The sequence below is a fragment of the Protopterus annectens genome, chromosome 2.part2, assembly GCF_019279795.1.
Source record: "Protopterus annectens isolate FY-2018-M chromosome 2.part2, PAN1.0, whole genome shotgun sequence".
NCBI classification, from domain to species: Eukaryota; Metazoa; Chordata; order Ceratodontiformes; family Protopteridae; genus Protopterus; species Protopterus annectens.
The window spans coordinates 456,077,739-456,103,880 of record NC_056730.1 but is presented as its reverse complement, the minus strand read 5'-3'; the positions used below and the strand labels follow the sequence as shown (position 1 = coordinate 456,103,880).

The 26,142-nt window shown below is 39.0% G+C and overlaps 1 protein-coding gene across 1 annotated transcript in view; it reads left to right on the top strand.

Moving 5' to 3' along the window:
* FAM169A (family with sequence similarity 169 member A) overlaps positions 1-26,142 on the top strand; it is a 441,641-nt gene that overhangs the window by 361,926 nt on the left and 53,573 nt on the right. Inside the window, exons 7-8 of the mRNA XM_044063952.1 lie at positions 7,488-7,656; positions 7,983-8,168. Of these exons, the coding sequence (XP_043919887.1) occupies positions 7,488-7,656; positions 7,983-8,168 (355 nt within the window). The remainder of the gene's footprint in view (positions 1-7,487; positions 7,657-7,982; positions 8,169-26,142) is intronic.

Genomic DNA, 26,142 nt, shown 5'->3' with positions numbered 1-26,142 from the left:
AACCTAACCATACACCCCTTTCAGTCAAAGTAGTAAATTCTTTGATAGATCTCATATATTCCTCATATTCACAAATTTGATAAACTGATCTATTATTAAGATGTTCCATACACATATGATAGTACTGGGTATAATGTAACAGTACAATTTTGTTGCCCTTATCTGAGGGCTTAATAATAAGGTCATTCCTGTCTTTCAGTTTTTTCAAAGAAAGCCATTCACTTTTTGTCATGTTAAAAGAACAAGAATGTTTGTCATATGAATTTACCAGTTCTTGTAGTGAAAAATATAACATTTCTGAGAATTGTATAATTGTATTGTTCACATAAGGAGGTATAAATTTACTTTCATATTTAATATCCTCAGTATTTAAAGGGGTGTAAGCATTCGACATTATATTATCATCATTATTAGAAGTACATGAGAAAAAACTGTCATCACTGGAATCACTCTCTATATGATTTCTTTCACAACAATCAAATCTATATGTCACCACTAGCAAAGAAATATTTCAGATGCAATTTCCTAACAAATCTAAACGCTTCTTGTTTGATTACATGATATCTAGGTATAACTGTTGGAACAAATTTCAAACCTAGCTGCAGAACAGAAATTTCCTCCTCTGGCAAAGAAAGACCAGATAAATTAACAACATTAGAAATACTGGTCACATTATTTCCATCTGCTACGTTTAGAGTTTTGTTTAAATTGTCCTTCACCCGAAGAAGAACCTCCATTAATTCCTTTCTTCTTATTGCCTCTTTTGTTATTATCTGCTTCAGTTCGAAAGCGTAGTTTATAAGCCTGAGGATTCTGTGCATCAGGCAATTAAGGAAACTCTAACAATTCAGCTTCAGAATCCGTGGTGAAACCCACGCCTTCTGAAGAAGCAAAGGAGACAGATAAATGTTTCTTGTTACGATTGTTTCTCTGTCCTGGTCTTTTTGGGTGTACATTATATGTAGACTTCCATAAAAAGGCACGACCATTGTTATAGTCTCGTATGTCTCTCTTAATTTTAGTGAATTTCATACGTACTAATTCATTCTCAAAGTTATTCAACTTATCTTTCAATTTTACAAAAATATCATTTACTTGCCGTTCACCTATTATTTCTAATAAATTTAAATGCATATTTTGTAATTCACTCTGCAATTTCGTTTGAAGTAAACGCTCTGTCTCTATTAGTATATTTACCCATTCCATGGCACAGGAATGAGCAGCAGTAAGCCATCTATCTTTATAGATAATGTCCGTAGCATCAGAAAAATCAAATGGCTTTGCCTGACTTTTAAATGCTCTCAGCCCCCTCGGGGCAATGTCAAGTTCAATGTATTTATTTAAGCCTAACAAATTAAAGTGAGAGCGGGTTTCACGATAAATAAGTTTTTCAAAATTATCCACACTGTCTTGTATATCTTTTGGAAACATACCTGCGACAGAATCTCCCAAACCTCCAAATGGATTACAAAATTTACGTTGTCTTTCTGTCATAAACTGGAAGGAACAGCCACGAGAAACTGAGTCCATTTTCTTAGCTGTAGTAACAGGTATTCCAGGTAAAGCAGCTGTAGGAGCTATAGCAGCCAAATCAACATTTGCTACGGAAGCAGAAATGCCACTTCGTTGCGTAGTAACAGAAACATTCAGCACACAGTTATTCACCGAATTTAAATCAGGAACCATATGAACTACGCCTTATTGAACAGCAACAGAAACATTCGGCCCACAGTTATTCACTGAATTAGTACCAGAAACTGCATGAGCTGTCCCAGATAAAATGTAATTGTCCAAAGTTCTTTGTAGAGAATTACCCGATACACCTTGAATTCCCGAAGCACCAGGAACCGGAGGTGTAGCCACACCTGTGGAAGCTGAATTGCAATCATCACGAAACACTCTAGGGATATCCAACAAGGAATCAGAAGCCATGCCATAAAAAAACAACAAAAAAACAAAAACCAGTCTTAAAAAAGACTATACGATGAAAAACAACAACGATTCCAAGTGGAAAATTTATTACTGAAACATGTCTTAGCGCCTCGGCCACCACAGCCTTCAATGAGCACACAATTCATGGTAAAGATACATTCCCTTATATACAGAGTGTAAATAACTTAATTGATAATAAATCAATTAAATAATTAAGTATTAAAGAAACTGCACTACCTGTTAAATAAAAACCCATACCAAAGGTACAAAAATATAATATAAATATAACACACAATATCTAACCTATTATATCAAATATTTCCAATTAATCTCCATATTAAAAGTAGTTAGAAAAGATGAGTGAGAGTGTAGCCATTTTGTTGCTTGTTGTTTGTTTGTAAGATAGTTGACAAACCAGTCTAGGACAGGAGTGTGTATGCCTAGGTGTGACAGTTTTGAGAGGAGGAGAGAATGGGAGATGGTATCAAATGCCTTTGAGAAATCAAGGAAGAGTGCAGAGACAAGTTTACCTTCATTATGGGCATGGTTAACAGTGTATAAGAAGGATAGGAGAGCAGTAGTGGTGCTATGTCCTGGCCGAAAAACATGTTGATTAGTGGAAAGAAGTTGATTTTGGATTGGGTAATTCATAGGTTATGTATGAATACATTTTTCCAGAATTTTAGAGATGGGGGAATAGTATGGCTATGAGACGGAAATTAGAGATGTCAGTGTTGTTACCACCTTTATGTAGGGGGAAGATGTAAGCTTGTTTTCAAATTAAGGGTACATAGGATTCTTGGATAGATCTGTTTATGAGAATACTAATGGGATAACTTATAGATCTAGCTGAGATTTGTAGATAGTCTGGGGGTAAGTTGTCTGGGACGGTGCCACCAGGTTTGAGCTTATGCAGAAGTTTTGTTATGGTGGTGGTGGGAATAGGAAAGAAAGGAAAAAAGCTGGGATGAAGAGTTTATTGAGGGGTGCTGAGTTGATATTGGATTAAGAGGATGGCTAGATTGAGCCAAAGTGGTGGCAAGTACAGATATAGTCTCTATAAAATCAGAGTTGAAATGGGTGGCTATTTCTGTAGGAGCTTTGTCAAGATTTGGGCATGGATTACTCTTGGTGTCATGGTTTAAGAGAGTAGAGACAGAGTTCCAGAATTTTTTTGGATTCTGATTACAGTTGTTTTGGAGTGAAAGGTAGTAGTGTCTTTTATCTTTTATAACTAGGCATTTTACGTGATTGTGGAGCGTTTTATATAGCTGGAGATCTAAGGGTTTTTTATTTTTCTGCCATTTTTTTTCATGTTCTGTCTCTGGTAGTCATGAGTCTTTTTGTATCCCTAGATAACCATGTAGGATGGTTTGTTTTTATTCTCTTGTTTCGGAGAGGAGCCATTCTGTTGAGTATACTTAAGAATCTTGAATTGAAAAATTCACTTGCTTCGTCAAGGGGTAGATATTTTAGACTGCTTCAATCAATTTTGCTCAGTGTTTCATTTAAGGTTGTAGGGTTAAAGCTAGCTAGGTTTCTAGTGGGTTTGTATAAATGTTGGCTTAAGACTGTGGGTGTGTTGCGTATTATATTTGCGGGGTGATGGTCACTAATATTGCAAGGCAGAATTCCTGCTGAGGAAATTTTGCTAGGGTCTGACACTAAAATCCTGTCTAGGATGGAACCATTGTTGTTGTTTTTCTTGGGCTGGGTTATATTAGTAATAAGCTGAGTGAAGTTATAAAGATTAATAGTTACAGCTGGTAAGGGATTTTTATGGTCTAGCCAGTTTTTGTTTATGTCACCGAGCATTATTGTTTCATTGTGGATTTTATTTGAGATCCAGGCTAATATTTCTTCTAGTATAGGTATATTATTACCTGGTGGGATGTAAATGGTTACTAAGCAGTGACTTTTTAAGTTGTTCAGTTTTAGATGAGCAATACTGAGCTCAGCTGTAGAGAACTGGGGAATAGAGCTAGAGTAGGGAACTGCATTAAATGTATTGGGATAGAGAAGTGCAACTCTGCCCTCTTTCTTGTGTGGTCTGTCTGTTCTTAGGCAGGAGAAGTCAGGGGGAAGGAATTCAGAGTCTTTTATAAATAGTTTTAGCCATGTCTCAGTTACAGCAAGTATGTCAGGTTTAGAATGAGATATCCAGGCATGTAATTCTGGTATCTTGTTTCTGATACTCTGTATGCTAATGGTAAAGATGTTCAGGGATTTGTACGGTTTAAAGGAGTATGAAGCAGAGAGTGTGGGTCCAGGGTTGGGTTGGATGTCCCCACATTGAGGTATAGTGGAAGCAGTGTCTGGTGGTAGTATAGGAGGTAGTCTATGCTTAGTGTTGTGGAGTATTGAGAGGCATGTTGTACTTGGGGTTCTATGTTTTTGTAAGAGGATTAAAGGTTTGTGGAGTAGCAATATATTAGTAGCATAACGTCTAGAGGATATTGCAGAGTAAGATTTGTAATTAGGAAATTGGATAGAAGTAGTAGATGTGGTTATAGATAATTTGTGTGTAGGATGTAGAGGTGTAAGATGTAGAAGGAGGTGAAGAGATAGAGCAAGAGGAAGGAGTGCTTTTGTTGTGATTAGTAGTGACATTATGAGATGAGTTCACTGCAGTATTGCAGGACAGAGGTCTACTAAGAGGAGGAACTGCAAGGTGTTAGAGGAAGGATTAGGCAAATTAATTGAGTATGTGTGTGGATGAGCTGATTAGGTAGCCTGGTAATTGGGCATATTGTGGACAGTGGGATTAATTGTATTGATTGGAGACATGGGTTGAATGGTAGGTGGATTGAGGGTGGAGTTAAGGTTACTTATGTAAGTATTTGATATGAGGGTGGGTGGGTGGGAATGGGGATAGGGTAGGGGAGCAGAGTGAGCCTGAGCGAAGTGAGGGGGAACAGAGTGGAATGGCCCAGACTCTTGTACAGCACTGAAAAAGACAATCAGTAAGGAGTTATATTTGAAAAATAGAGCTGAAATGTTGTATAAGAAAGATTATAAAGGAGTAAGTTTGTAGGTGTTACCAGGTAAGAGACAGCAGGGCAAAATAGACTAGGTGCTAGTCTCAGAGAGAGGAGCATCTGATAACTAAGATGTCCTACTCAGAGGAGAAAATGTTACAGGTAAAAGTAAGGCATATTCAAGGTGCTGAACCAGCAGTTAGTGATTGCTGCCAGTTAGAGGGAGGAGGTATTGGGCTGAAGAAACAGAGAAGATTAAGGTAAATATAGAGTAGAGGGGGTTGGGGGACAGGAGGGTGATCTACGAAGGGGATCGGGAGTAAGAGACTGAGGTACAGAGTCACAAAATAGCTAGACCAGAACTTAAGCACATAGAGTCACTGTTTAAGGATGGGCTCCAGGCTGGAAGGTCCAAAATGCAACCTTTAGACTGTGGATTCTCAAGGACCAGACTTGGCTTGGGGTTCACTGCCTTGACCAAATTGAAGGGAAAGCACAGTTCTAGGAGTTTCTCCTAATAAGGGTAGAGAGAAATATATGTTAACTACATGCAGTACAGATAATAGGTCTAGTTGGACTGAGATAAAAAAGGGTGAATAACTTAGGAGACTTTAAGGTGTTTAAAAAAGCTTATAGCATTCAAATGAGTGAGAGGGATCATGCAAAGATATGATAGGAGGTGAAAGCAGGGTATTACAGAAAGGAATAGCTGATTTTCCAGGTTTGGAATTAAGAGTGCCTAATCTAGTTATTGAGAGCTAGGCAGTAGGAACACATGCTACACCAAAGAGTTGGTCGCAATGTTTGAGCTTAAGGCTTTGAAATAAATGTGTCAAGGCTTAGGTCTCAGTTACTACACCTGAATAACTTACAGTTGCCCAGTTTGAGCCTACAGTTTAGAATAATATTGTCTGGGTATGGAAAGTAACAGTATGTGAGAGTATTACCTATAATAGCATGCCTGTTATGGGACTATGCAAATATCAGTTGGATCAACATACTATCAAGATACTAAGGTAAGTTTGAAGGGGTAAGTGGGAGCTAGGAGCTAGAGAATGGGTTATTAGTTATACCTGCAGGGCATATGTTGTAGTTTAATACCGCCATCTAGTGACCGTTCATGATACTTAGGAATACAGTAGACATGAACATAAAATATGGTAAGGGAAAGCAGTTAGTGGTTTAATGGGATATCCCAATTATATTTGCAAACTCTGTGTGAGTTGAACAAAAGCACTCAGGAAATTAATAACTGATGAGGGACTAGTGAGTGAACTAGTGATTCTCATATTACAAGCATTCGATTAGGAAGCAAAGAAACAAGAGCTTTGAGTGGATAGACACAGCATCTGTGCTATGTGGACATTTAGAGAAGCAGTTCCTAATTGGTGTAGTCTCGGTGTTCTTAGTTAGCTGCCACTAAATAACCTGGGTACAATTGCTGTTAGCTGAGCTATGCTGTGTCCTCTTGGTTGAATGTTGTCAGCATGCAGGCGAACAATTAGAAGTGAGGCTTTCCCCAGTTTTACCAAAGGCAAACACAATCTTAGCGACCATGGGTCAGATACAAAAAATCTTTACTGATTGTGGATCAGATACCCAATATTTAGTGACTATGGGTCAGATAGAGCGACTATACTGTGGGGGCAATTAGGGAGCAGTTGCTAATTGGTGTAGTCTCGGTGCTACTAGTTCATTGCCATAAGTAACTAAAGATACAATTGCTATTCACTGAGCTGCTTAGGTGAGCAATATCAGCACGCTTACAGCAGTTAAAAGTAAAGATTTCTCCAGATTTGGAAATTTTTTTTAGTTTTATTGCTCCTGTGGGGATGTGAGGTCTGATAGTTACTTAGAACGAGATTGTTTTATGGTCTGAACTTACCAGGGAGGGTCTGACCTTATGGAGACTTTGGAAGTCCCCCTACCTGTCCCAGATGGCAAGAGAAATCTATGGGCAGAAGAAGTAATTATCAGCCAGTGTGATGCTTCACTTCCGATAGTGCATGCCAAGCAAACAGGTCAGTGGTGGCACTGCCCAGGATAAATTCAGGCCATGTTGGAATAGAGCAAATTAAAATAAATAAATAAATCATAACATTATAGCATAGTATGAACATTAATATTTCAAACAGTATCAAGATAACATATTTTATTTCAGTTTTTAATCATAGTGATTCTTAAAATTCCCTTATTCTCTCCCCCATTGGTAAATGTCATACCCATTTACATTCCCATCTGTAAGCATTATGGCTAATTCTGTTTGTACTAATAATGTCTAGGCCAATATGTGTTCCCACTAAACATACCAGACAATATTCCTCCCATGTTAGTGAATATCAGTCACAAATGTTTTTATAAATGTCATACACAGTTCTTTCTACAGAAGTAGAAAGCTGAGTTGTGTGCTCATATGTATTAATTTTTCTGTTAGTTTTCAAGTATGCATCATCTAACAATATCCACATTGAATGGTTTTAGTGCCGCCTAGCTTCAGGAAATGTTGGAGTAAAAATAAAATAAAACTTTAAAATATAAACTGTCAGCAAATGTTCATTATTCTTTTGTGTATTGCAGATCAGAAACTGATATTACTGAAGAGGCGACTATATCCGTGAAAGATCAAAAGGAGGATAAAACCCAGGAAGCTGCTGTCGACCAAATAGCAGAAGAATCAACAGATGAGGAGATGTCACAGAATAAAGTGTTACACACAACAGATGTGCACAACTCCAGCTGGAAAGAGGTAAAAGCTACAGTACTTCAATCTCTAGTAAAAGTGGTGCGATTTGGCTTTTGTGTTTGGTTTATCCTAGTTTATGGGAAGAGAGTCCTAGTTTGTCAGAAAGTGTGTTACTGAACATTAACCACATAGAACGTTTTAATTTGTGTAGATATTGCCTCTTTCAGAGACAGAATACTTTTTTGTATTTAGAGATCACAACTTTTTGAGTACTCTTTATATCCCAGTGTGTAGCCTCAGATTTCTGTGACATGGTTGTGGGTGCTTGCCTTTATACCCATTTTTAAACTGACTTCAAAATAATGCTGGCTGTTTTGATAAACTCCTAGGAAACTGTAGTGCATGAATTACATAAAACAACAATCAATGGCAGTGTAACAGAAGAAACATTGATACAAGAGCACACAAGATGCAACCCTTTCAATAATGTGCCACCTCCTCAGTCTGATGAACTTGATATGGAGGCAGTTGCTGAACCAGTGGTAACCGAACCAGAGGCCAGTCCTTTACAAGAGGTGAGTGTCTGATGATTGAACCAGAGGCCTGTCTTTTACATAAGGTGAATGGATAATGACTGAATCAAAGGTCAGTCCTTTACTTAAGGTGAGTGGCAGATGATTTGTTACCCTCATGATTGTTCTTATTATGAAAAAAAAATGTTTTGGTGTGAAGTATATGAACTTGGGTACAGATCCAGATGTGGGAGTCAGGAGTTGTTATCAATGAGGTAGTTTGGAAATCAGCTTTATCATGGTGAGGTTGGTCACTTATATTTAAAGTAGCATCCTGTGTCCCCCCAAACGGTCATTTATTTTCACAGCACAATGTTTTGTTGAGGTATGTAACACATTTGTTCAGGTTTTTTGATTCTGAAATGGTTATTAAACATGGGAAGTTTGAGTTTGACCTTTATTTTAATAACAATGTCTTTTCTACATGTGCCACATCTTTCTATCATAAATTCAGCAGAGGACCCAACACCTGGCAGAAAGAGACAGAGTTTGTTTAGGAACTGTATTATTAGGGTAAGCCACAAGACACAGAGAACCAATGAGCCAGGTGAGTCTCAGATGAGTATGAGTACTGAGTATAACTCACTGTCTGATACTGTTAGTGTTTCATCTGCTGCCTTTATTTTGCTTCTCCATCAGGAAACACTGTATGTCATATGTTGTGATTGCTTCCTGTAATAACTCCACTTCCATTGTTAATTCTACCACTCCTTTGTGAATGTATTAGTTTTAAATCTTCACAGTAATATGTAATGCACTTTCTTAAATGATCACTCTAGTACAAAATGTTCGAGTGATAATATGATATATTCTCAAATGTATGCCCTGGGCTGAGCCTAACAGTCCAGTTAGATCATTGCTTTAAACTAGTAAGTAAAATACATTTATGTAAATGAAAAAGACCTTTATGGATTAGTTGAAATATTTAGATGGCTATCAGATACCTGCCAACTACTGTAAGTTAAACTAAGAGAGAAGACAACTGCAAACACTGTTAGAATCAGTGTTTCACCTCTTACCTCTCAAGTGTCATTGATTGTGTGTAATGTCCTGTCTCCTTTTCTGTTGTTTTTTATTCCTGCAGTGACACTGGGGTACACCCCCCACCCCATTATTAAGTAATTTCCCTGACTTAAAGGACCACTGTAGGCAGAAACTGATTCACTCTCAAGCTTGCTTCCCCATGCCTCCTCTAAAAAGTGCAGTGGCCAGTTGGACTATCCTGGTAAGCAAACACAAATAAATAAATATAATAGATAAAAAAATTACCCTGTCATAAACTTCCACACAGTCTAAACCTGCCAGCAATGAAATAACTACTTGTTTCTTTTCTAATTTTTTTCTAACCCCCGAATGCCCTTTTGGGGACAGATGTCCTTCTGTTATCTTGTTTTCTTGAAAAGCAACCTCTTGTCATCATGCAGTATGAGTGCACAGCTGATGAGATTTGCTCAGCCTAGGTTTTCCAGTTAACTAATGTTCTGTTCACTTACAGTAGAATTAGTAAGAGATAATGAAAAACAGCAGCTAATGTTAGCAGATGTCAGCAACCATTAACCAGCACTTTTCAGATCAACATTATTTACTTAAACTGTAGCACTTTCATCCTGCTATCGACAAGACTTCATCAGAAATCTTGATGATAGTAGGATGAAAGTGCAAAACATTAAATAAATATGGCGAATTTGAGGAGCCTCGCATTATTCTTTTAGTGAGAAATATTAGTAAATATGAGAATACTCAGTGGATGTGGTTTATTTGCATAATATTTGGTTCGTATATATGCATTATATGGGTTTTAAAAAGTACTACCTGAATTGTAAAGAAATATCTAAGATAGACTTTTTAAAACGTAGAATTTTGTAAGTTTCAGATACTGTCTTTCTTCTACCTTCTTTATATCAGTCAGCCAAAGTATTTAATTTTCTGGCTTGCAGAGCTCAGCAAGTTACTGAATTGCTTTCTACTAGTTATCAAGTTTCTTAACCTTCAGAGTAAAAAGGGCTCAAATGGGTTTGTGGATGCTAGAAAGGGGAAAGAATATAACTGCAAATGGCAGTACATAGTAAAAGAATTGTTAATGCTTAGTTCCCAAACGGCTTTTTGACTCCATTGAGTGTGAAATAGTAAAACATAACTACAGATTCCTTGCTGTTTATGTTTTCATTGACAAGAAGTTTTCAGATGTGATAGACAAGATGATGTAAGAGCAAGGGAGTGAAATTCCTAAAGAATAGAAATTGGTTTCGACCATAATTGCTTTTAACAGACACAGAGATTAACACTCCACCCCAGCCAAGTACTGTTCAGTTGAAGAGATCTGTAGAAATAATTCATTAAACAAACTGTTCCAGAGGAATGGCTGGAGAATTTCGTATACGAAGAATTTTCTGATTTCGTTTATCCATAGCAACATTGTGGAGACAGATTTCCTGATTATGTGGGAACTGGAAGAGAAGAAGAAAGATTTCTGGAGCTGATTTTTTTTTCATCTTAGAGGAGAGAAAAGAGAACTGATAGCGTTATCTTGGTATACAAAACATTGCACGTGTGTACACTCACACACACACACACACACACACACACACACACACACACACACACACACACACACACACACACACACGTGTGGTTTCAATACATTTCGTCACTAGCTCATTTAATCAACAAAAAAATACTGTGGCACATTTCTTCTAAAGGTCATTTTTCAAAACCACTTTTCATCAAAACACATTTCATTGAAAATTGTTTAATGGTGTGGAAAATGATTGCTGGTGTGTTTTTAGAGTATAAGAATTATAATTCATTGTACTGTTGCTCAGTATTTGTACCATGCTAATGCCCTCTGTTATGCTGTGCCGCTATCTCTAGAAATTTATGTATGTACACCAGCAGTGATTTAGAGAGTAAGGAACATTGTTTTTTCTCCACAGTTGTATAACTATAGAGTTAATATTTTTATGTTAGGAGATGTACAGGGGCTTGCTGCTTCCCTGCAAAAAAAAAAAAACTGGAGGTATATTTAGGGTATATTAAATTGCCGATGATACAGAATGTGCCAGAGTGTTTTTCTTTATTAAATGAGTTTGTCCAGAAAGGAAACGTAATTGTATGTGTGTGTATATATATATATATATATTTTTTTTTTTTATACATATTATTTATACATTACATGCACACACACACACAAACACACAAGGTTGTCTTACATAGTGTGTTTTGTAACACTCTGCAATTTCAGAACTCAGAGATAAACCACAGGCAACAATGCATCTGCAGTAATTTAACTAGGAAGTCCATTTATGGTTTATCACTATCATTTCAGCATCTTCTACTGATTTAAATTAAAAATGGTTTCAAAAGGTAAGTAGAAATTATTAGTACAAGCCTGCTCTGACATTAGAAGGTGCCATCCCCAATCTGTAGGCGTTCCTAACCCCCACTGTTTACACAATGGGTCAGATTCCAAAAGAGTTGCTCTCAGTGTAAGTCTGTCCTGATTCTGAAAGACTTGTTCTTAGTGAAAGTGACTTATGTTGGTGTAAGGCCTGTCTATAAACAGTCTTACACCATGGGCCAGATTCAAAAAGACCTGCTGTCAGTCTGCTGTCACTGTAAGTGGTCGCTTACACTGAGAGCAAGTGTTTTGGAAGTGGGTCCCTTAACTGCTCAAGAAGGGCAGTAACTGACACTTTTAAAGCATTCAGCAGGAATAAGTCTGTAATACAATTGCTTTTCAGTATCACAGTAACAAATGACACTGCATTTCTTCTTCTTCTTTCAGCTTTTCCCGGTTAGGGGTCGTCACAGCGGATCACCTGTCTGCTCATGATTGGCAGTGGAGTTTTACAGTGTCGAGTTGCCAGCCCGGCGCCCAACCAATGTTCTGTGAGTTCTTGATTGTAACTATTTGACAATGTCATCTCGCTGTTATGAAAGTCGACAAAATGGTAAGTTGACATTATGAAGCAGATCCATAGTAATATGCTTAAGAAAGTAGCAGGCAATTGAAAACTACAGTGCTTAACAGGTAGAGCTTAAAGCAATGAATCTCCTCTTCTAGACTTTTGATTGGATTAAGTTAGTATAATTTACCTACTTTTGAGTAATGTGCCAGCACATGCTTAGTAATAAGCTTTGAAAGATTTACTTGAAACACTTTACACCACATTGCATAATTATTTATTGTTCATAACCCACCATATAAGCCTTGATAGCAAATTACCTGTTCATAGTCTAAAGCCTTGATATCTGTTTATGATTGGCTATGCAAGCCTCAGGGAGGAATGTATGTTATGCGAGAACCACCACATTTAATCTGAACACAGGTACAGTAAAAGAAGGAGGGGGCATTAGCTGTTGTGTAATACAGGCTCTTTGGAAATGTAACCTTCTTATCCTGCTTGAGAAGGATCATCTCAAGCAGAATAGCAGCCGGTTCATGTTTGCAGAGAATCGTTTTTAGTTTGGTAGTGTTATTACCACCCCTGAGGGTTGTGTAATATTTTCCTGTCTGGAAGACAGCTGACTGCAGATGTGCATCCTAGTATGTCCATAGTTATCCTTAACATAGAATCGGTTTCCTGCTTTGATGAAGTTAGAGACGCCATTTACCAGTTCTGAGTCAGAACAATCTGCAGATGCATTTCACCCCTTCATAGTGAATATGCATGATCTCCAAAATCGAAAGTAAATACTGAAATATATAAACACTAAAGGAAAGCATTTGGGAGGGTATACCTTTATTTATTTGAAAGGAGATTGTACGATGCACCAAAGTGTGAAAGTAAAACCTCCAGATTTCTGAAATGTCGAGGACAATATTGTGAATTCCAATGAGCAAATGCACATTGGCATTCGCTCATTTGAATTCGGCATTTCAGGTGCAGATCGCACTATAGCGGGGATCAGGAATTGAACCCTTTCCCCTCACTGTAGTGCGATCTCGGAGTTTGTATATTAAAGTAGGGGGGTGTGGGGGCTGCTGCATAACAATGTTTGGAGATGTTTGGAGTTCAAAAATGGTTTTCCAGATTACTATTTTGAACATTTTGTTTTTGTGACATTTTGTGTTTCAGCATTTAAAGTCGCACAGTAATGTGATCATGCAAGTGTCTTTCTAACAACGAAGGTATACCATTTGGGAGGATGTGTATACCTGACTAGCCAAGTACAATTCATAAAATTAAAAATATCCAGCAGAAGCACAAATGTTTCAGGTTCACAGAGCACCCTGTAAGCTGTGGTAATGTCTTTGTGATATCTGATTTTTTGATGTGCTGGACAGACACTCATCTCACTGAGACCTGGAAGAATACTTTGTAAGAAAAAGGTAACTGTGACCTGCTTCCATCAGCCTAAATTATGAAATGTGAAAAGTAGATGATGAAGTCTTAAGGATCACCAAGAAAAGTATGAGCTGGTCATTGCTGTCTGAATGTCAGCATTCATTGGGACTCCATCCTACAAAAGATACAACTGGACATGGTGTCTTTTTCAGATATACTAGTCAATAATGGAGCTATTTCCATCATCTGAAGTATCACCCCAGTTTGATTACAGAACGTGGTGACATAGACAAGAGTTTCTGTGATGTATAAATTTAAGCTTTCCTTTTGACTAATAGGCTGCAGCTCTCCTCCAGAAGAGTTCATTTTGTTACATTTGTCTGATTGAGACTTCACCTATGAGCCCCTGATGGTCAACTTCATGAGGTCTCAACTTGTAGATTTAAACTCATGGAGAAACTCATTCCCATATAGTAGTATTTGCAGAGAGGCCCCTGTACCACTTTTATAAGGAGCAAGCCCTCTACAGTCCCCAAGTGTATGTATACCAAATTCATGGTCATATAGATAAGGGGAAAAGGGAAAAGACCACACACATTACAGCCATTTGCTGACACAAACATAGTAACTGTTCATGCAGTAATTCTGTACAGAAAATAGTAATCAAGGATATCAGCACTGGAGGGGGGGGGGTGAACTCGATCAAAAGGAACCTAATCTACTTTTCAGTTAGCAAGGTATAAGAAAGCCAGTAATTAATCTTGTCTATCCTTTTAGAAAATTAGCATTCTAACTCACCCCCATCCCTCCATTTCCTGTCTCCTTATCACCACCTATCTTATGTCCTCTTGAATGCACCCATGGATTTTGTCTTCATCATCATGTCTGGCGACCCATTTCAAAAGGTCCACAAACCTCAGATCCAGTGAGCAATCAGTTTATACAGTCTACAGCTTGTCTTTCTCTGTCTTTCCTGGTCATGGTAACCCCTACACACCTTCCAAACATGACCCTATGCATTCATGCTGTGTACTTATCCCCTCTAGTCTACAGTAAGAGTCCAGCCTCCTCAAGTCTATTGTCATACCCTGTCTATTCCATCCCACATGCACTTCTTTGTACTCTGTACAGCATTCTGAGGTTCCTGTCCTTGTACGACCTTCATTACATTAGGTTCAGCCTCAGAATTGCATGTTCATAAGTTCAACCTCATTAGGCAACAGCAGAGAAGGAGTATTGGCTCATTAATTCTGGAGTATTCCTCCTTGAGGATACAGCCCATCATTCTGTTTGCTGCTGTCATGGTCTTGCTCTTCTTGTGTTGGCCATTCCAGCGTGATACACAGCCACTGGTCCTTTTCCTTCTTTCTTGTCATCAGTTCCTGGGTTGTTTTAGCCCAAGTGCAGCAGTTCACATTTGACTGCATTAAACCAGCTACCATCTTTCTACCACCTTGGATTGCCTTTCCAAGCCATTACTTAGACCCTTCTGGCCAAACTGTGCTCTGCATCTGTCTTGTGTCATGCATAACTATGCCTGAAATAAACACATTGAAGAGTACTGGACCTTGGACTGACCCTACCCTAAGCTGCACAGAACACATAATCTATTTTTTTTCTGTATATAAGCAACAGAGCTTTGAAAAAAATGACACTGTTACACCCCCCCTCCCCACACAAACACACACACACACACACACACACACACACACACACAAACACACTCAGGTACCAAGTCACTTTTCTTGTAGCTGAGTATAAGCATTTTCACACAAACTTCTGTGTCCTGTGTACAAGGTCAGTTACCCTAGTTTTTGATTCTCAACTCTTCCTCACTACTACCATGAGTGGTATTCCTTTTCCTGTCTAACCTTATATTTCATTCCCATTATGTAGAACACCACTACTATTCCATTCTGCTCCTATCTTTCATAAGCAGACTGTATTTTGGCACCTCCATATTCCACCCCATTTTTTCATTGACCCATGATTCTGTGATTCCAAGAATGTTCACTCTTCTCTTTTACATTTCTGCTTATAGCACCTCTGTACCTTGGGACCTCCATGTCCCACTCCCCTTTTTTTCCACTGCCCCATGATTCTGTGTTATTAAGAATGTTCAGTCTTCCCTGTTGCATCTCTGCTTACAGCTCCTCCCTCTTCCTGAAAGCGGAACTTCCTGTGTGAGCATACATGATGGCAGATGAAGCTCTAACTGACAGTGGAGTGGAACCCATGTGAAGGGTTGAGCATAGTGAGCCAAGTGTTTTTTTTTTTTCTTTTCTATTTTGCTATTTTTCTTACTATGTTTAGAGGTGCTGCACAGTATGGAGGATGAGTGGAAGAGTGGGGTGTTTAAAGCACACTGCATGTGAAAGGAGAGATCTAAGAATTTTGGGTAAAGATTAAGGTGTGGAAGGTAAGAGCGAGGAAGTGAGAGAAGTGAGAGCATGGTAGGAAAAAAGCTTTATAAAAAGGCTCACTCACTTGCTTGAATCACTTGAGCTTGTATCTCAGTTATTCAAGAATAATAGCTTTAGTCATCAGGTATTTATGTCAGCTTTGCTAGCAGCACACATGATCAGGATCCAGTTGTTCCCATGTGTTTGTGACCTGTGTGCTTCCATGTTGCAGCCACCTGGAGAAAGAGCAAGATACGTGTGGTGCTGGCTGTCAGTGATCACTGTTTTTCTGCACCAGTTTTGGAGTGAGAGGAATAAAGAAACCGGGTATGTGGTGTGCAAAGGTCTCTTTTTATAACTGCATTTGTTCATATTATACAGAACTTGAATAAATGCTTTCTGAGTTTGAGTGTACTTTAGCTGGTGTAGTACAAGTCTGTGTTAATGTATTTTTGTGAAACAAGCTTGGATAAATCAGACCAAGGCAGTAGAACATTAAGAAGCAGTGCTACTTGACCTTTTTGTACAATGGAATAAGAAAGCAAGAGGGTGAAAGGTTAAGTAATAAAACAATAAATAAACGGGATGCATCTTTCATTTAATATGTGGAGTGTGTCTTGTATGTTTATTCATGAAGCGATCTAGTAAAGGCTTTTCTCAAACACAGCCAGAAGGATGAAAGGTGCTTTAGTCCACATAGGATCATATGAGGTTACTAGGCAAATGGCCATGAGGCCCTTACAAGCCTAGCCAAGAGTTTATCCCCCAAAAAAGGAACCTCAGTCAGCATCTGTTGCCCCTGTCAGTGAGGGACACAGGTGGAACCCCAGGACAAATATGTGGTTTCCCATCCACTCATCAAGGTTGTGCTTGAAGAGGGTCAGCGAGGTACCCCTGTTTGACGTGTATGGGTAATCTGTTCCAGAGACGGGACAGCCTCTGGGAGACAAACCTGTCTCTCCAGCAGGTTTTGTTGATGTCGCATATTAGATTTAGGCCTTTTGAGCAGGTAATGCACTTGGAGTTAGACTTACAGATGTGGAGCATCTCTAGTAGGGCAGAATCCAAAATTGCTTTGTAAGTGAGACTTTTTGTAGGCAAGACACAGATCACCTCTAGGCAATCTGTGCAATACTGAGTAGAGTGATAGTGATAGTGATTTGAGCCTGTCCACATAGGACAGGTGTTGGAGGCCATGCATTCTCTTTGTGAGTTATTTCTGTGGCCTTTCCAGTTGGTGCAGGTGTTTGGAGAGGTACATACCAAATGGGGTGTTATACCCAATTATAGGCCTAATGAGAGAGGAGTACAGAGAGGTAATAACTTCCTTTTTTCTGGATGCAATCCCTTTACTTATGAGATGAACCAAGTAAAAGGCATTTCCGACCACTGCCGCCACATGATGGTCGAATGTGAGATGTGAGATTGTTGTCAACCTGAGTACCCAGATCTCTCACCACAGGTTGTTTGTGTGTGTGTGTGTAGATATATATATATATATATATATATATATATATATATATATATATATAAAGTTGATTTTGCCTTTTGCCTTCAACTTGCCAGCCATCACCTCCCCAAGTCATAGCCCCTTTGTTGTGCAGTGGCAGACACTTACTCTGGTGACACTTGACAGGTGAGAGCCATTGCCCATGCAGGATTGGAGTGTTTGAGCCTTAACCTAGCCAAAGATCATCAGTCTTCTGATCACCTCCCCACTCAGCAAAACGTCTATACTAGTAGCACAAGGGACCCACAAAGAAGGGCCAATGTCAGGATCAGTCTTCTCACTGCCTCAGTCTCCCATTGACTAGGGATGAGTATAAAGTAGTTATTCATTTGGATGGTCAGAACATTTCTTTAAGCTTTAACCCCACCCGAGGTTGCTGATGTGAGCTCCCATGTCACTGTGAAGGTGTGCTGCCCCTTTCCTATGTGCATGTATGCTACCAAACATCCAATAATAAAGGATGCCATCACCTGTTTAGCAACACCTGTCTAAAGTCCTCAGTCCTTCCTGTTTTCTGTGGTTTATAGGTTCTCAGGTACTTACTAGGTTATTGATTTGTGAGGATCTTAAGAAGCATAGCCTTAAATTCCCATGGTAGTTTTCATCCGTTATATTTTGAGTATAAATAACCCAGAGCCGGGCAGAACAATGATATGTTGAGATGTTTAGTTATTGCCCCTATCCATGGTGAATAAGGGAGCTAAACCTGGGGAGAATCTGTAGTTTCCCAACTATTCGTCCAAATTATGTGTGACTAGAGTAAGAGAAGTACTTAGCCTTATGTGGGGTGGAGTGAAACATGGTTCTATAGAAGAGGTATTCTCTGTGATACATACCTATTCCTCCAACATGTGCTGTTTATGTTGCGAACAAGAGTGATATCCCTTGATCGCGTGTTCATTCTGCTATAGGACTTGTGAATGTGTAATAGGTCTGACAGGATAGCATCTGTTGAGGCTGTATTTTGCAAGTAGAGGTTGTCTGTATGATACTAAGTAGACAGATGAGGCTTTGAGATGGTTTGCATAGTTTTTGTGATTTAGACCCTTGATTTTTGTAGTGACAAAGTGTTGTGGTCATACCAGTTGTGATAAGTGTCTGGACAGGTACATACCAAATGGGGCAGTATATTCAGTGATTGGCCTGATGAGTGCCGAGTACAGTGGAATGATTACATCCCTTAACCTAGATGCCATACATTTAGATATAAGCTGTGTGATGAAAAAGGATATTTTTTTGCAGTAGTGGATATATGGCACAAAATGCACTGAACCGACCAATATAGCCAACATCCTGGCAGATAGGTTCATTGCAAACTTCACCCCCTTCTCACCCTAAAAGGGCCCATAACTATACCAGAAGAATGTAGTGCCCCTGAAATCACAGACACTCTGGTTAAAACAGCCCTCTCCAAAGCCAAAAACACAGCATCAGTGGGACCGGACAGTGTCCCAGGCTGTGTCCTACATGTGCTCAAAGATGAACTAACCCCTCACCTAAACACACTGTTTAAACTTAGCCTCTCCACAGGCTACGTGCCCACAGAGTGGTGCACAGCAATGGTTATTCTGCTCCACAAAGGTGGAGCCACAACAGACCCTGGGAACTATCGCCCAATAAGCCTGACTAGCTTGGTCTGCAAAGCTATGGAGTGCATCATCATGGATCTCATTAACAGAGACATTGGAAACCTCCAAACACTGGACCCTACCCAGTTCAGCTTTGTTAAGGGCAGATCATGCCTCCTAAACCTGGTGGACTTCTTTGAGACAGTTACCAAGGCTATAGACGAGGGAAAGGTGGTCCACACAACCTACCTAGACCTCGCAAAGGCTTTCGACACCATTCCCCAATCAGGTATTATAGACAAGCTCACCAGCCTGAACATAAACCCCTACGTCACAAGATGGACTGCCACCTGGCTCACGGACAGAAGCCACATGGTAAGAGTTGCAGGAGCTAGGTCTGACTCTAAACCAGTTACAAGTGGCATTCCCCAGGGCTCAGTCCTAGGACACTTCCTGTTCGGCATATACTTCTCAGAGGTACAGGCAAGCACAGGAGGACTATGGCTGATCAAGTTCGCAGATGACTGCAAACTAGGGGCTATAATTGACTCTCCGGCTGACACAGACATCCTCCAAGAAGGTCTCACTGAGACAGATACCTGGTGTCAAAACCATGGCCTCAAGCTAAATGCCAAAAATTGCATAGTCATCCCCTTTGGAAAAAACACAGTACCCACAAACTACCACATAGGTGGTAGCCCTCTAAATATGGAAGACGTAATAAGGGATCTGGGGACCCAAGTAGATAGTAACCTCTCCTTTGATAATCACATTGCCAAAATGGTTAGAAAATCCTTCTATGTGGCCCACCTAACCACAAAAGGGTTTGCATCCAGGTCGAAAGAGGTCATTTGGCCCCTCTACGCATCACTCATCAGACCCATCATAGAGTACAATGCCCCATTTGGGATGTACCTTACAAGAGACCTGCAACAACTGGAAAGACCACAGAAGTACCTCACCAAGAGGATCATTGGCCTCAAGCAGATGCCCTATGCAGCTCGACTGAAGAAACTCCAGCTGTACTCGGTTGCATACCGCCTACTCAGAGGTGATCTCTGTCTGACATACAAGGCCATGTCCAACCTAGAATTGATGGACATGCTCCACCTAAAGAAAACCACATCCCCTCGAGCCACACACTCCAGGGATCTAAACCTCACCACAACAATAAATAGGACGTGCTGGAGGGATAGATTCCTGTCCCAGAGAATTCCCATGCTCTGGAACAAGATTCCAATGTACATTAAGCAGAGCTCCTCGCTAACCCTCTTCAAGAGAAACCTTGACAAGTGGATGGGAAAGTTTACCCCAGGAATCACTTCATTGGCTCTGCTGGACAGAGGCACAGGGAACTAATCAAAGGGGGCGGCGAAAGCCAACACATTCCGGCTAGGCTTATAAATGCCTTGGGGCAGATAGCCTAGTACCTACCTACCAATCTATGAATCAAAGAATAGTGATATAGATTCCCAGATCACTGACTGTGGGGTGTGGTCAGTGTAGTACTTACAAGTGAAGTCATGCTTATCAAAGGATATGATTATACATTCCTTGTCATTTAGTTTTAGTCCATGGTTTTGACACCTTCTGTTTGTTTGGAAAAGGTCCTCTTGGATGATTTTGGTGTCCTCTGGGGAGTTTATGATAGCATCAAGTTTACAGTCTGCAAACTTGGTCAGCTATAAACCCTTAACACTTGCTTTAACCTCTGAGGAGTACATTTCAAAGAGGATGGGACCAAGGAGTGAACCCTGGGGTACACTGCCAGTGACAGGTCTTTTAGAGGAGGAGGTAGAGCTGCCCACTCTAATTTCCTGGGTTCTATTTGATTTTTTTCAATAAACATCTTTATTAAATTATCACGTATGGCATAGGTAATCTTACATTTATATAAATGGAAAACAAACAACAATGACACCATTTTAGTTGCAAACATTATACATAGAAAAACTAAAAAACACTGCTCCAAGCCAAGACCAAAAGACATGGACACCAGAAGTTAGTGCTTTCATTCACTTTAATATGCTGTGAACTTCATCAGAAAAACATTCTAACCACCCTAAGACAGCATTTAAATACTTACTTAGCAGTCACATGACTGAATAATCTTAATTAAAAAGAAAGCTCATTTGTGTAAATGTAAAAACATACATACAAAAATCCATATAATGAAATTAGTAATTATAGAAGTAGAAAAAGTAATTAAGAAGTTTTTTGTACATTCTAATGAGTATCATAAAATGAAGTTTTAAAAGAAATGTTAAAGCTTAGTTTGCAAAAAGCATTTTATGTTAATGGTGTCATTTAGACCTGGTGCAATATCTGCACCCAAGTAAAATTGCCATAGAGATTATTTGCATTCCAGTTCCAGTTCCTGTATTCTGTTTGTGAGCCAGTTTGTTATCCCACTAGTTACACAGGGATTTACATTTAACTGGGAGAGTTTATCTACAATACTTGAATGTGGGATGGTGTTGAATTTCTTTGTGATGTGGTGTGCACCAATTTGCACTCATCCATTGCTTCAGTAATTAGTTTCAAGAAATCAGCCAAGTTAAGTAGTCAGAATCGGCCCTTGATGAATCCAGATTGTCTTGGATCTAGAGTTTATAGGTTACCTATGTCCTTATTTATTAATTCCAACATGGTCCATCCTTACAGATAAGGCTGGTCAGGCTTATGGGTCTGCAATTACCTGGGTGCTTTGAAGCCTCATTTTTCTGCAAACAGATGACTGTTGCTGTTCTCCAGTCATCTGGCACAAAGCCTGTTTTGAGGCTGATATTGAATAATCTCTGCAGGAGTATGACAACTCATGATTTAGGCTGACCAGTAGGTAGACTGGTATGTTATCTAGACCCATAGAAGTAGTGTTTTTGTCCTTAGATAGCAACTTGAGGACTTGTTCTTGAGAGATTTGAGGGGGTATAGATGCAGGTATTGATCTGAAAATATAGGACAAGAAAGGAGGGGAGATGGGGTTGAAGTTTGAACTAAAACTGTCAACTAGCAGACTGGTTATGACTTTTGGATCCACTTGTCATAACCTTTACAGTTAGCTCTGCGCAGTGCTGGACATTGTTTGTGAGATTTCTAACAAAGTTAAAGAAGGCTTTGTGGTTATCCTTCACCTGGGTGTCTATTCTTGCCTCATATCTGGCTTTGGTTGATTTGATTAGGGTCCTTAGTCCCTCTTTAAGTTTAGCATGACACTGATACTAATCCTAAGTTAGAGGTAGGCTTCAGTTTAGTCCAGAAGGAACAGAAATGTACCGTGATGAGTTGGAAAGGTAAACCTTGACAACTTCACTTTTAAACAAAAAAAAGACACGTAGATGCAAGCATTGATTTAGAAATATAGGAGGGGAGCAGGGAATGACATTCGAACTAAAGTTGTCCACTAGTGGATTAGCTATGTCCTTTGGATCTGAGTTTGTGATATCCGTTACTGTTAGCTGTGCACAGTGGTGGACATTTCTGTGATTTTTAACATAGTTAATGAAAACTTTGTGGTTAACCTTTGTCTGCATGGCTCTTTGTACCTTATATCTGTCTTTGGTTGATTTGATAGGGTCCACAGTTCCTTGTTAAGTTTAGCAAGAGCATTGTTGGCATCTTGAAAGTTACATTTATTTTGCACGCTATAAGGCTTTTTTCTTTTAGTACAGAGCATATCAATGTTAGGGTTTCACTAAATGGGTTTGTTTTTAAATTTGGCATTATATTTACTTCTGAGGAGGACAGATGCATCTCTGCAACTATTTACATGTGCATAGAATAAAGGATTCCACATAAGTAGTGGGATTGTCAAGATGGAAATGGCTTTTGGGTTTATTGAGGTCATCACTCAGTTTTAGTAGATTAGCTTTGGCATAATCTCTGAATACTGAGATATTGGAAGATGCTTCAAGCGTCAGTCTTAAGGTGAATGTGACTGATTTGCTGTCCTGTTTGACTTGAAAGGAAGTTACAATTGGTGCGGGGCAAAACTGCACCATATTGGTAAGGACCAAGTCCATGATTTTATCTCTCCTGGTTAGAATGTGGAGTAACTGATCCAGAGAGTTTGTATTAGTGAAGTCCAGAAATTTTTGGCATACATGTTTGTGGATGTATAAGTCTCCTAGTTATTGGAAGGATAGTTGAAGTCTGCTAGTAGAATAATGTTTGGTTTAATGTGTAAGGACTCCATACTGGTTTTATAGGAGGGATGAGCTGAGGGAGATACAGAGGGGGTCCTATAGTTTCTGTGATATAATAAAGGGTCTTCTTAACTTAAGTTGGACTTGAAGGAGTTCTAGGTCATTATCTTGTCTAACAAGTCTTGGAGGTGAAAGTTTTAGGTATATGGAGACACTGCTGTCTTTAGTGCCTTCATCTAATGCAGTGGACATAAACATGTGGAATGTATTGAAACCCTGAACTGACGGAGTGCTCTCATTGGCACTGAACCAGGTCTCTGTGATGATGCATATATCAATGTTTTTCCAAGGTATGGGGCACTTGTAGGGAGTGGAGTTTTTTTTGTTAAAGCTCCTGGTGTTGAGCAGCAATGGCTTTATTTTATCTAGATTATGTTTTGTTATTTTGGAAACTTTAGAAGACTGACATTGCCAAAAAGACAGTAAGGGGTGGTCAAGGAGTTAGCCAAAATACAAAAGTCTTGTGAGGATAGGTGCAGGCCATACCTGGAAAAGCAGTTAAGACTGTCTACCATCTTTTTCCAGGCGTGTGTCTGTTTGTGTGGTGTGTGTGTGTGTGTGTGTGTGTGTGTGTGTGTGTGTGTGTGTGTGTGTGTGTGTGTGTGTGTGTGTGTGTGTGTGTGTGTGTGTGTGTGTGTGTGTGTGTGTGTGTGTGTGTGTGTGTGTGTGTGTGTGTGTGTGTATATATATATATATATAGATATATATATATATATAGATATAGATATATAGATATATTATATATATATATGTACATACATACATACACACACACACACACACACACATATATATATATATATATATATATATATATATATATATATATATATATATATATATATATATATATATATATATATATATTTCTGAGTGCTGGATGTTTTTTTGAATTTATATATATCTATATCTGGGAGCCATTTATAATCTCGAAATACTGAAATGTCGAATTTCAGTATCTCAAGACTATAAACCCTAATGTTTAAAATAGCAAAAGTTCATAATCACAAATTAGAATATCTCAAATTCGCGGTTATGGCCTTACACTATATGATGTCCAAGATTGTGTGTTTATGGTGCGCAGTGCCGTGTGTGGATCTATGTGTTTTGTCAGATAAATGAGTGTTTTGTAAGGGATTTGAGTGGGAGTTAGAGTGTGTTTGAGTGTGCTGATATGTTTTGATGTGTGTGTGAGGGACTGGAGAATGTGTGTGTGTCAGTTTGCTTTTGTTTCCTGTTTGTGCGGCCTTGGAGTTAGTATATATAAGTAGGAGGGTGTGGGGGTGCAGGGGGCTTGCCCCCCTGCATATGTGTGTATGAGTTGTGTATGTGTGTAGTTTTTGTTTGTTTATGTTGTGATGTGGGTGTTGTTGTGTATGTATGGTGTAATGTATGCGGTTTGTTCAGTGTTTTGAATTTCGCGGTTTTGGGCTCGGGGTTTTGTGGATTCGGTTTCATAATTTCGAGATACTGAAATTCGATGTTTCAGTATTTTGAGATTATGGAGTGAATCCATATATATATATATATATATATATATATATATATATATATATATATATATATATATGTGTGGTTCCCCTTTACAATCCCAAAATACTGAAAGCTCGAATTTCAGTATCTCGGGACCGTAAAGGCGAAAATGAAAAATCTCTAAAGTGCATAAGCGCGAATTTGAATATCTCAAATCTGCGCTTATGCAGTGCAGCAATGGGATGGGAAGTGTTTGGCCGGGGTGTTTTACGGAAGTGAACCTAAGTGAGTTGGATGTGTTTTTGTATGTGTGATGTGTGTGTGTGTGTGTGTGTGTGTGTGTGTGTGTGTGTGTGTGTGTGTGTGTGTGTGTGTGTGTGTGTGTGTGTGTGTGTGTGTGTGAGGGAGTGTAGAATGTCTGCATGTGAGTGATGCATTTCTTAACTGTTAATGCGATCTCAGAGTTGGTATATATAAGTAGGGGGGTGGGGGGCAGGGGGGCTTGCCCCCCTGCATAGATGTAGTGTAGGATTGTGTAGTTTGTGTGTTGTGGGTTGAATGGTGTGCGTGTTGTGTGGTGTATGGTTTGTGAATGTTCGGGATTTTATTTTTCGTGTTTGTGTGTTTCGGGATTGTGGGCTGTTCGACTTTATAGTTTCGAGATACTGAAATTCGAGCTTTCAATATTTTGAGATTATAAAGGGGAACCATATATATATATATATATATATATATATAGCTATATATATATATATATATATATGTATATATATATATATATATATATATATATATATATATACACACACACACACACACACACACACACACACACACACACACACACATATGCACACACACACACACACACATATATATATAGATATATATATATATATATATATAGATATAAAGATATAAATATATAACACATACACACACACACACACACATATATATATATATATATATATATATATATATATATATATATATATGTATACACACACACACACACACATACACACACACACACAGATTTTGCATAAGCTAAGACAATTGCTAAAGTCAACAATCCATTGTTTGTATTGTGCATCAGACACATATTGTGTGGGCTTCATCATGTATCTCTTCTTATAGTCCACAGAGGTCTTGCATCATGTACACTACAAGTACTTTGACTGTGTCATATATTTATACTTGTGATGCAAAGACTTGAGTGCATGTACGATGTGGTGATTGCTGGTACCTGACAGGCAAGTGATCATGACCCTCTCACTGTTGAATCTTATGCAGAAATGTAGTTGGCTCAATCGGCACCCTGTGCCGATACCACCAGACAGACCCACCCCCTCAGCAAAAGCAAAAAAACAGTCTCTATATTAAACTGAGCTGATCACCACATTGTAGCACTCGACTTATTCCAGTCACATCCTTAACACTCCACCACCACCCCCAGCTAACTCTTTCATTCAACAGCAAAAAAAAATAAAAATAAAAAAATAAAAAAACATGTCACTGTAATAAGCTG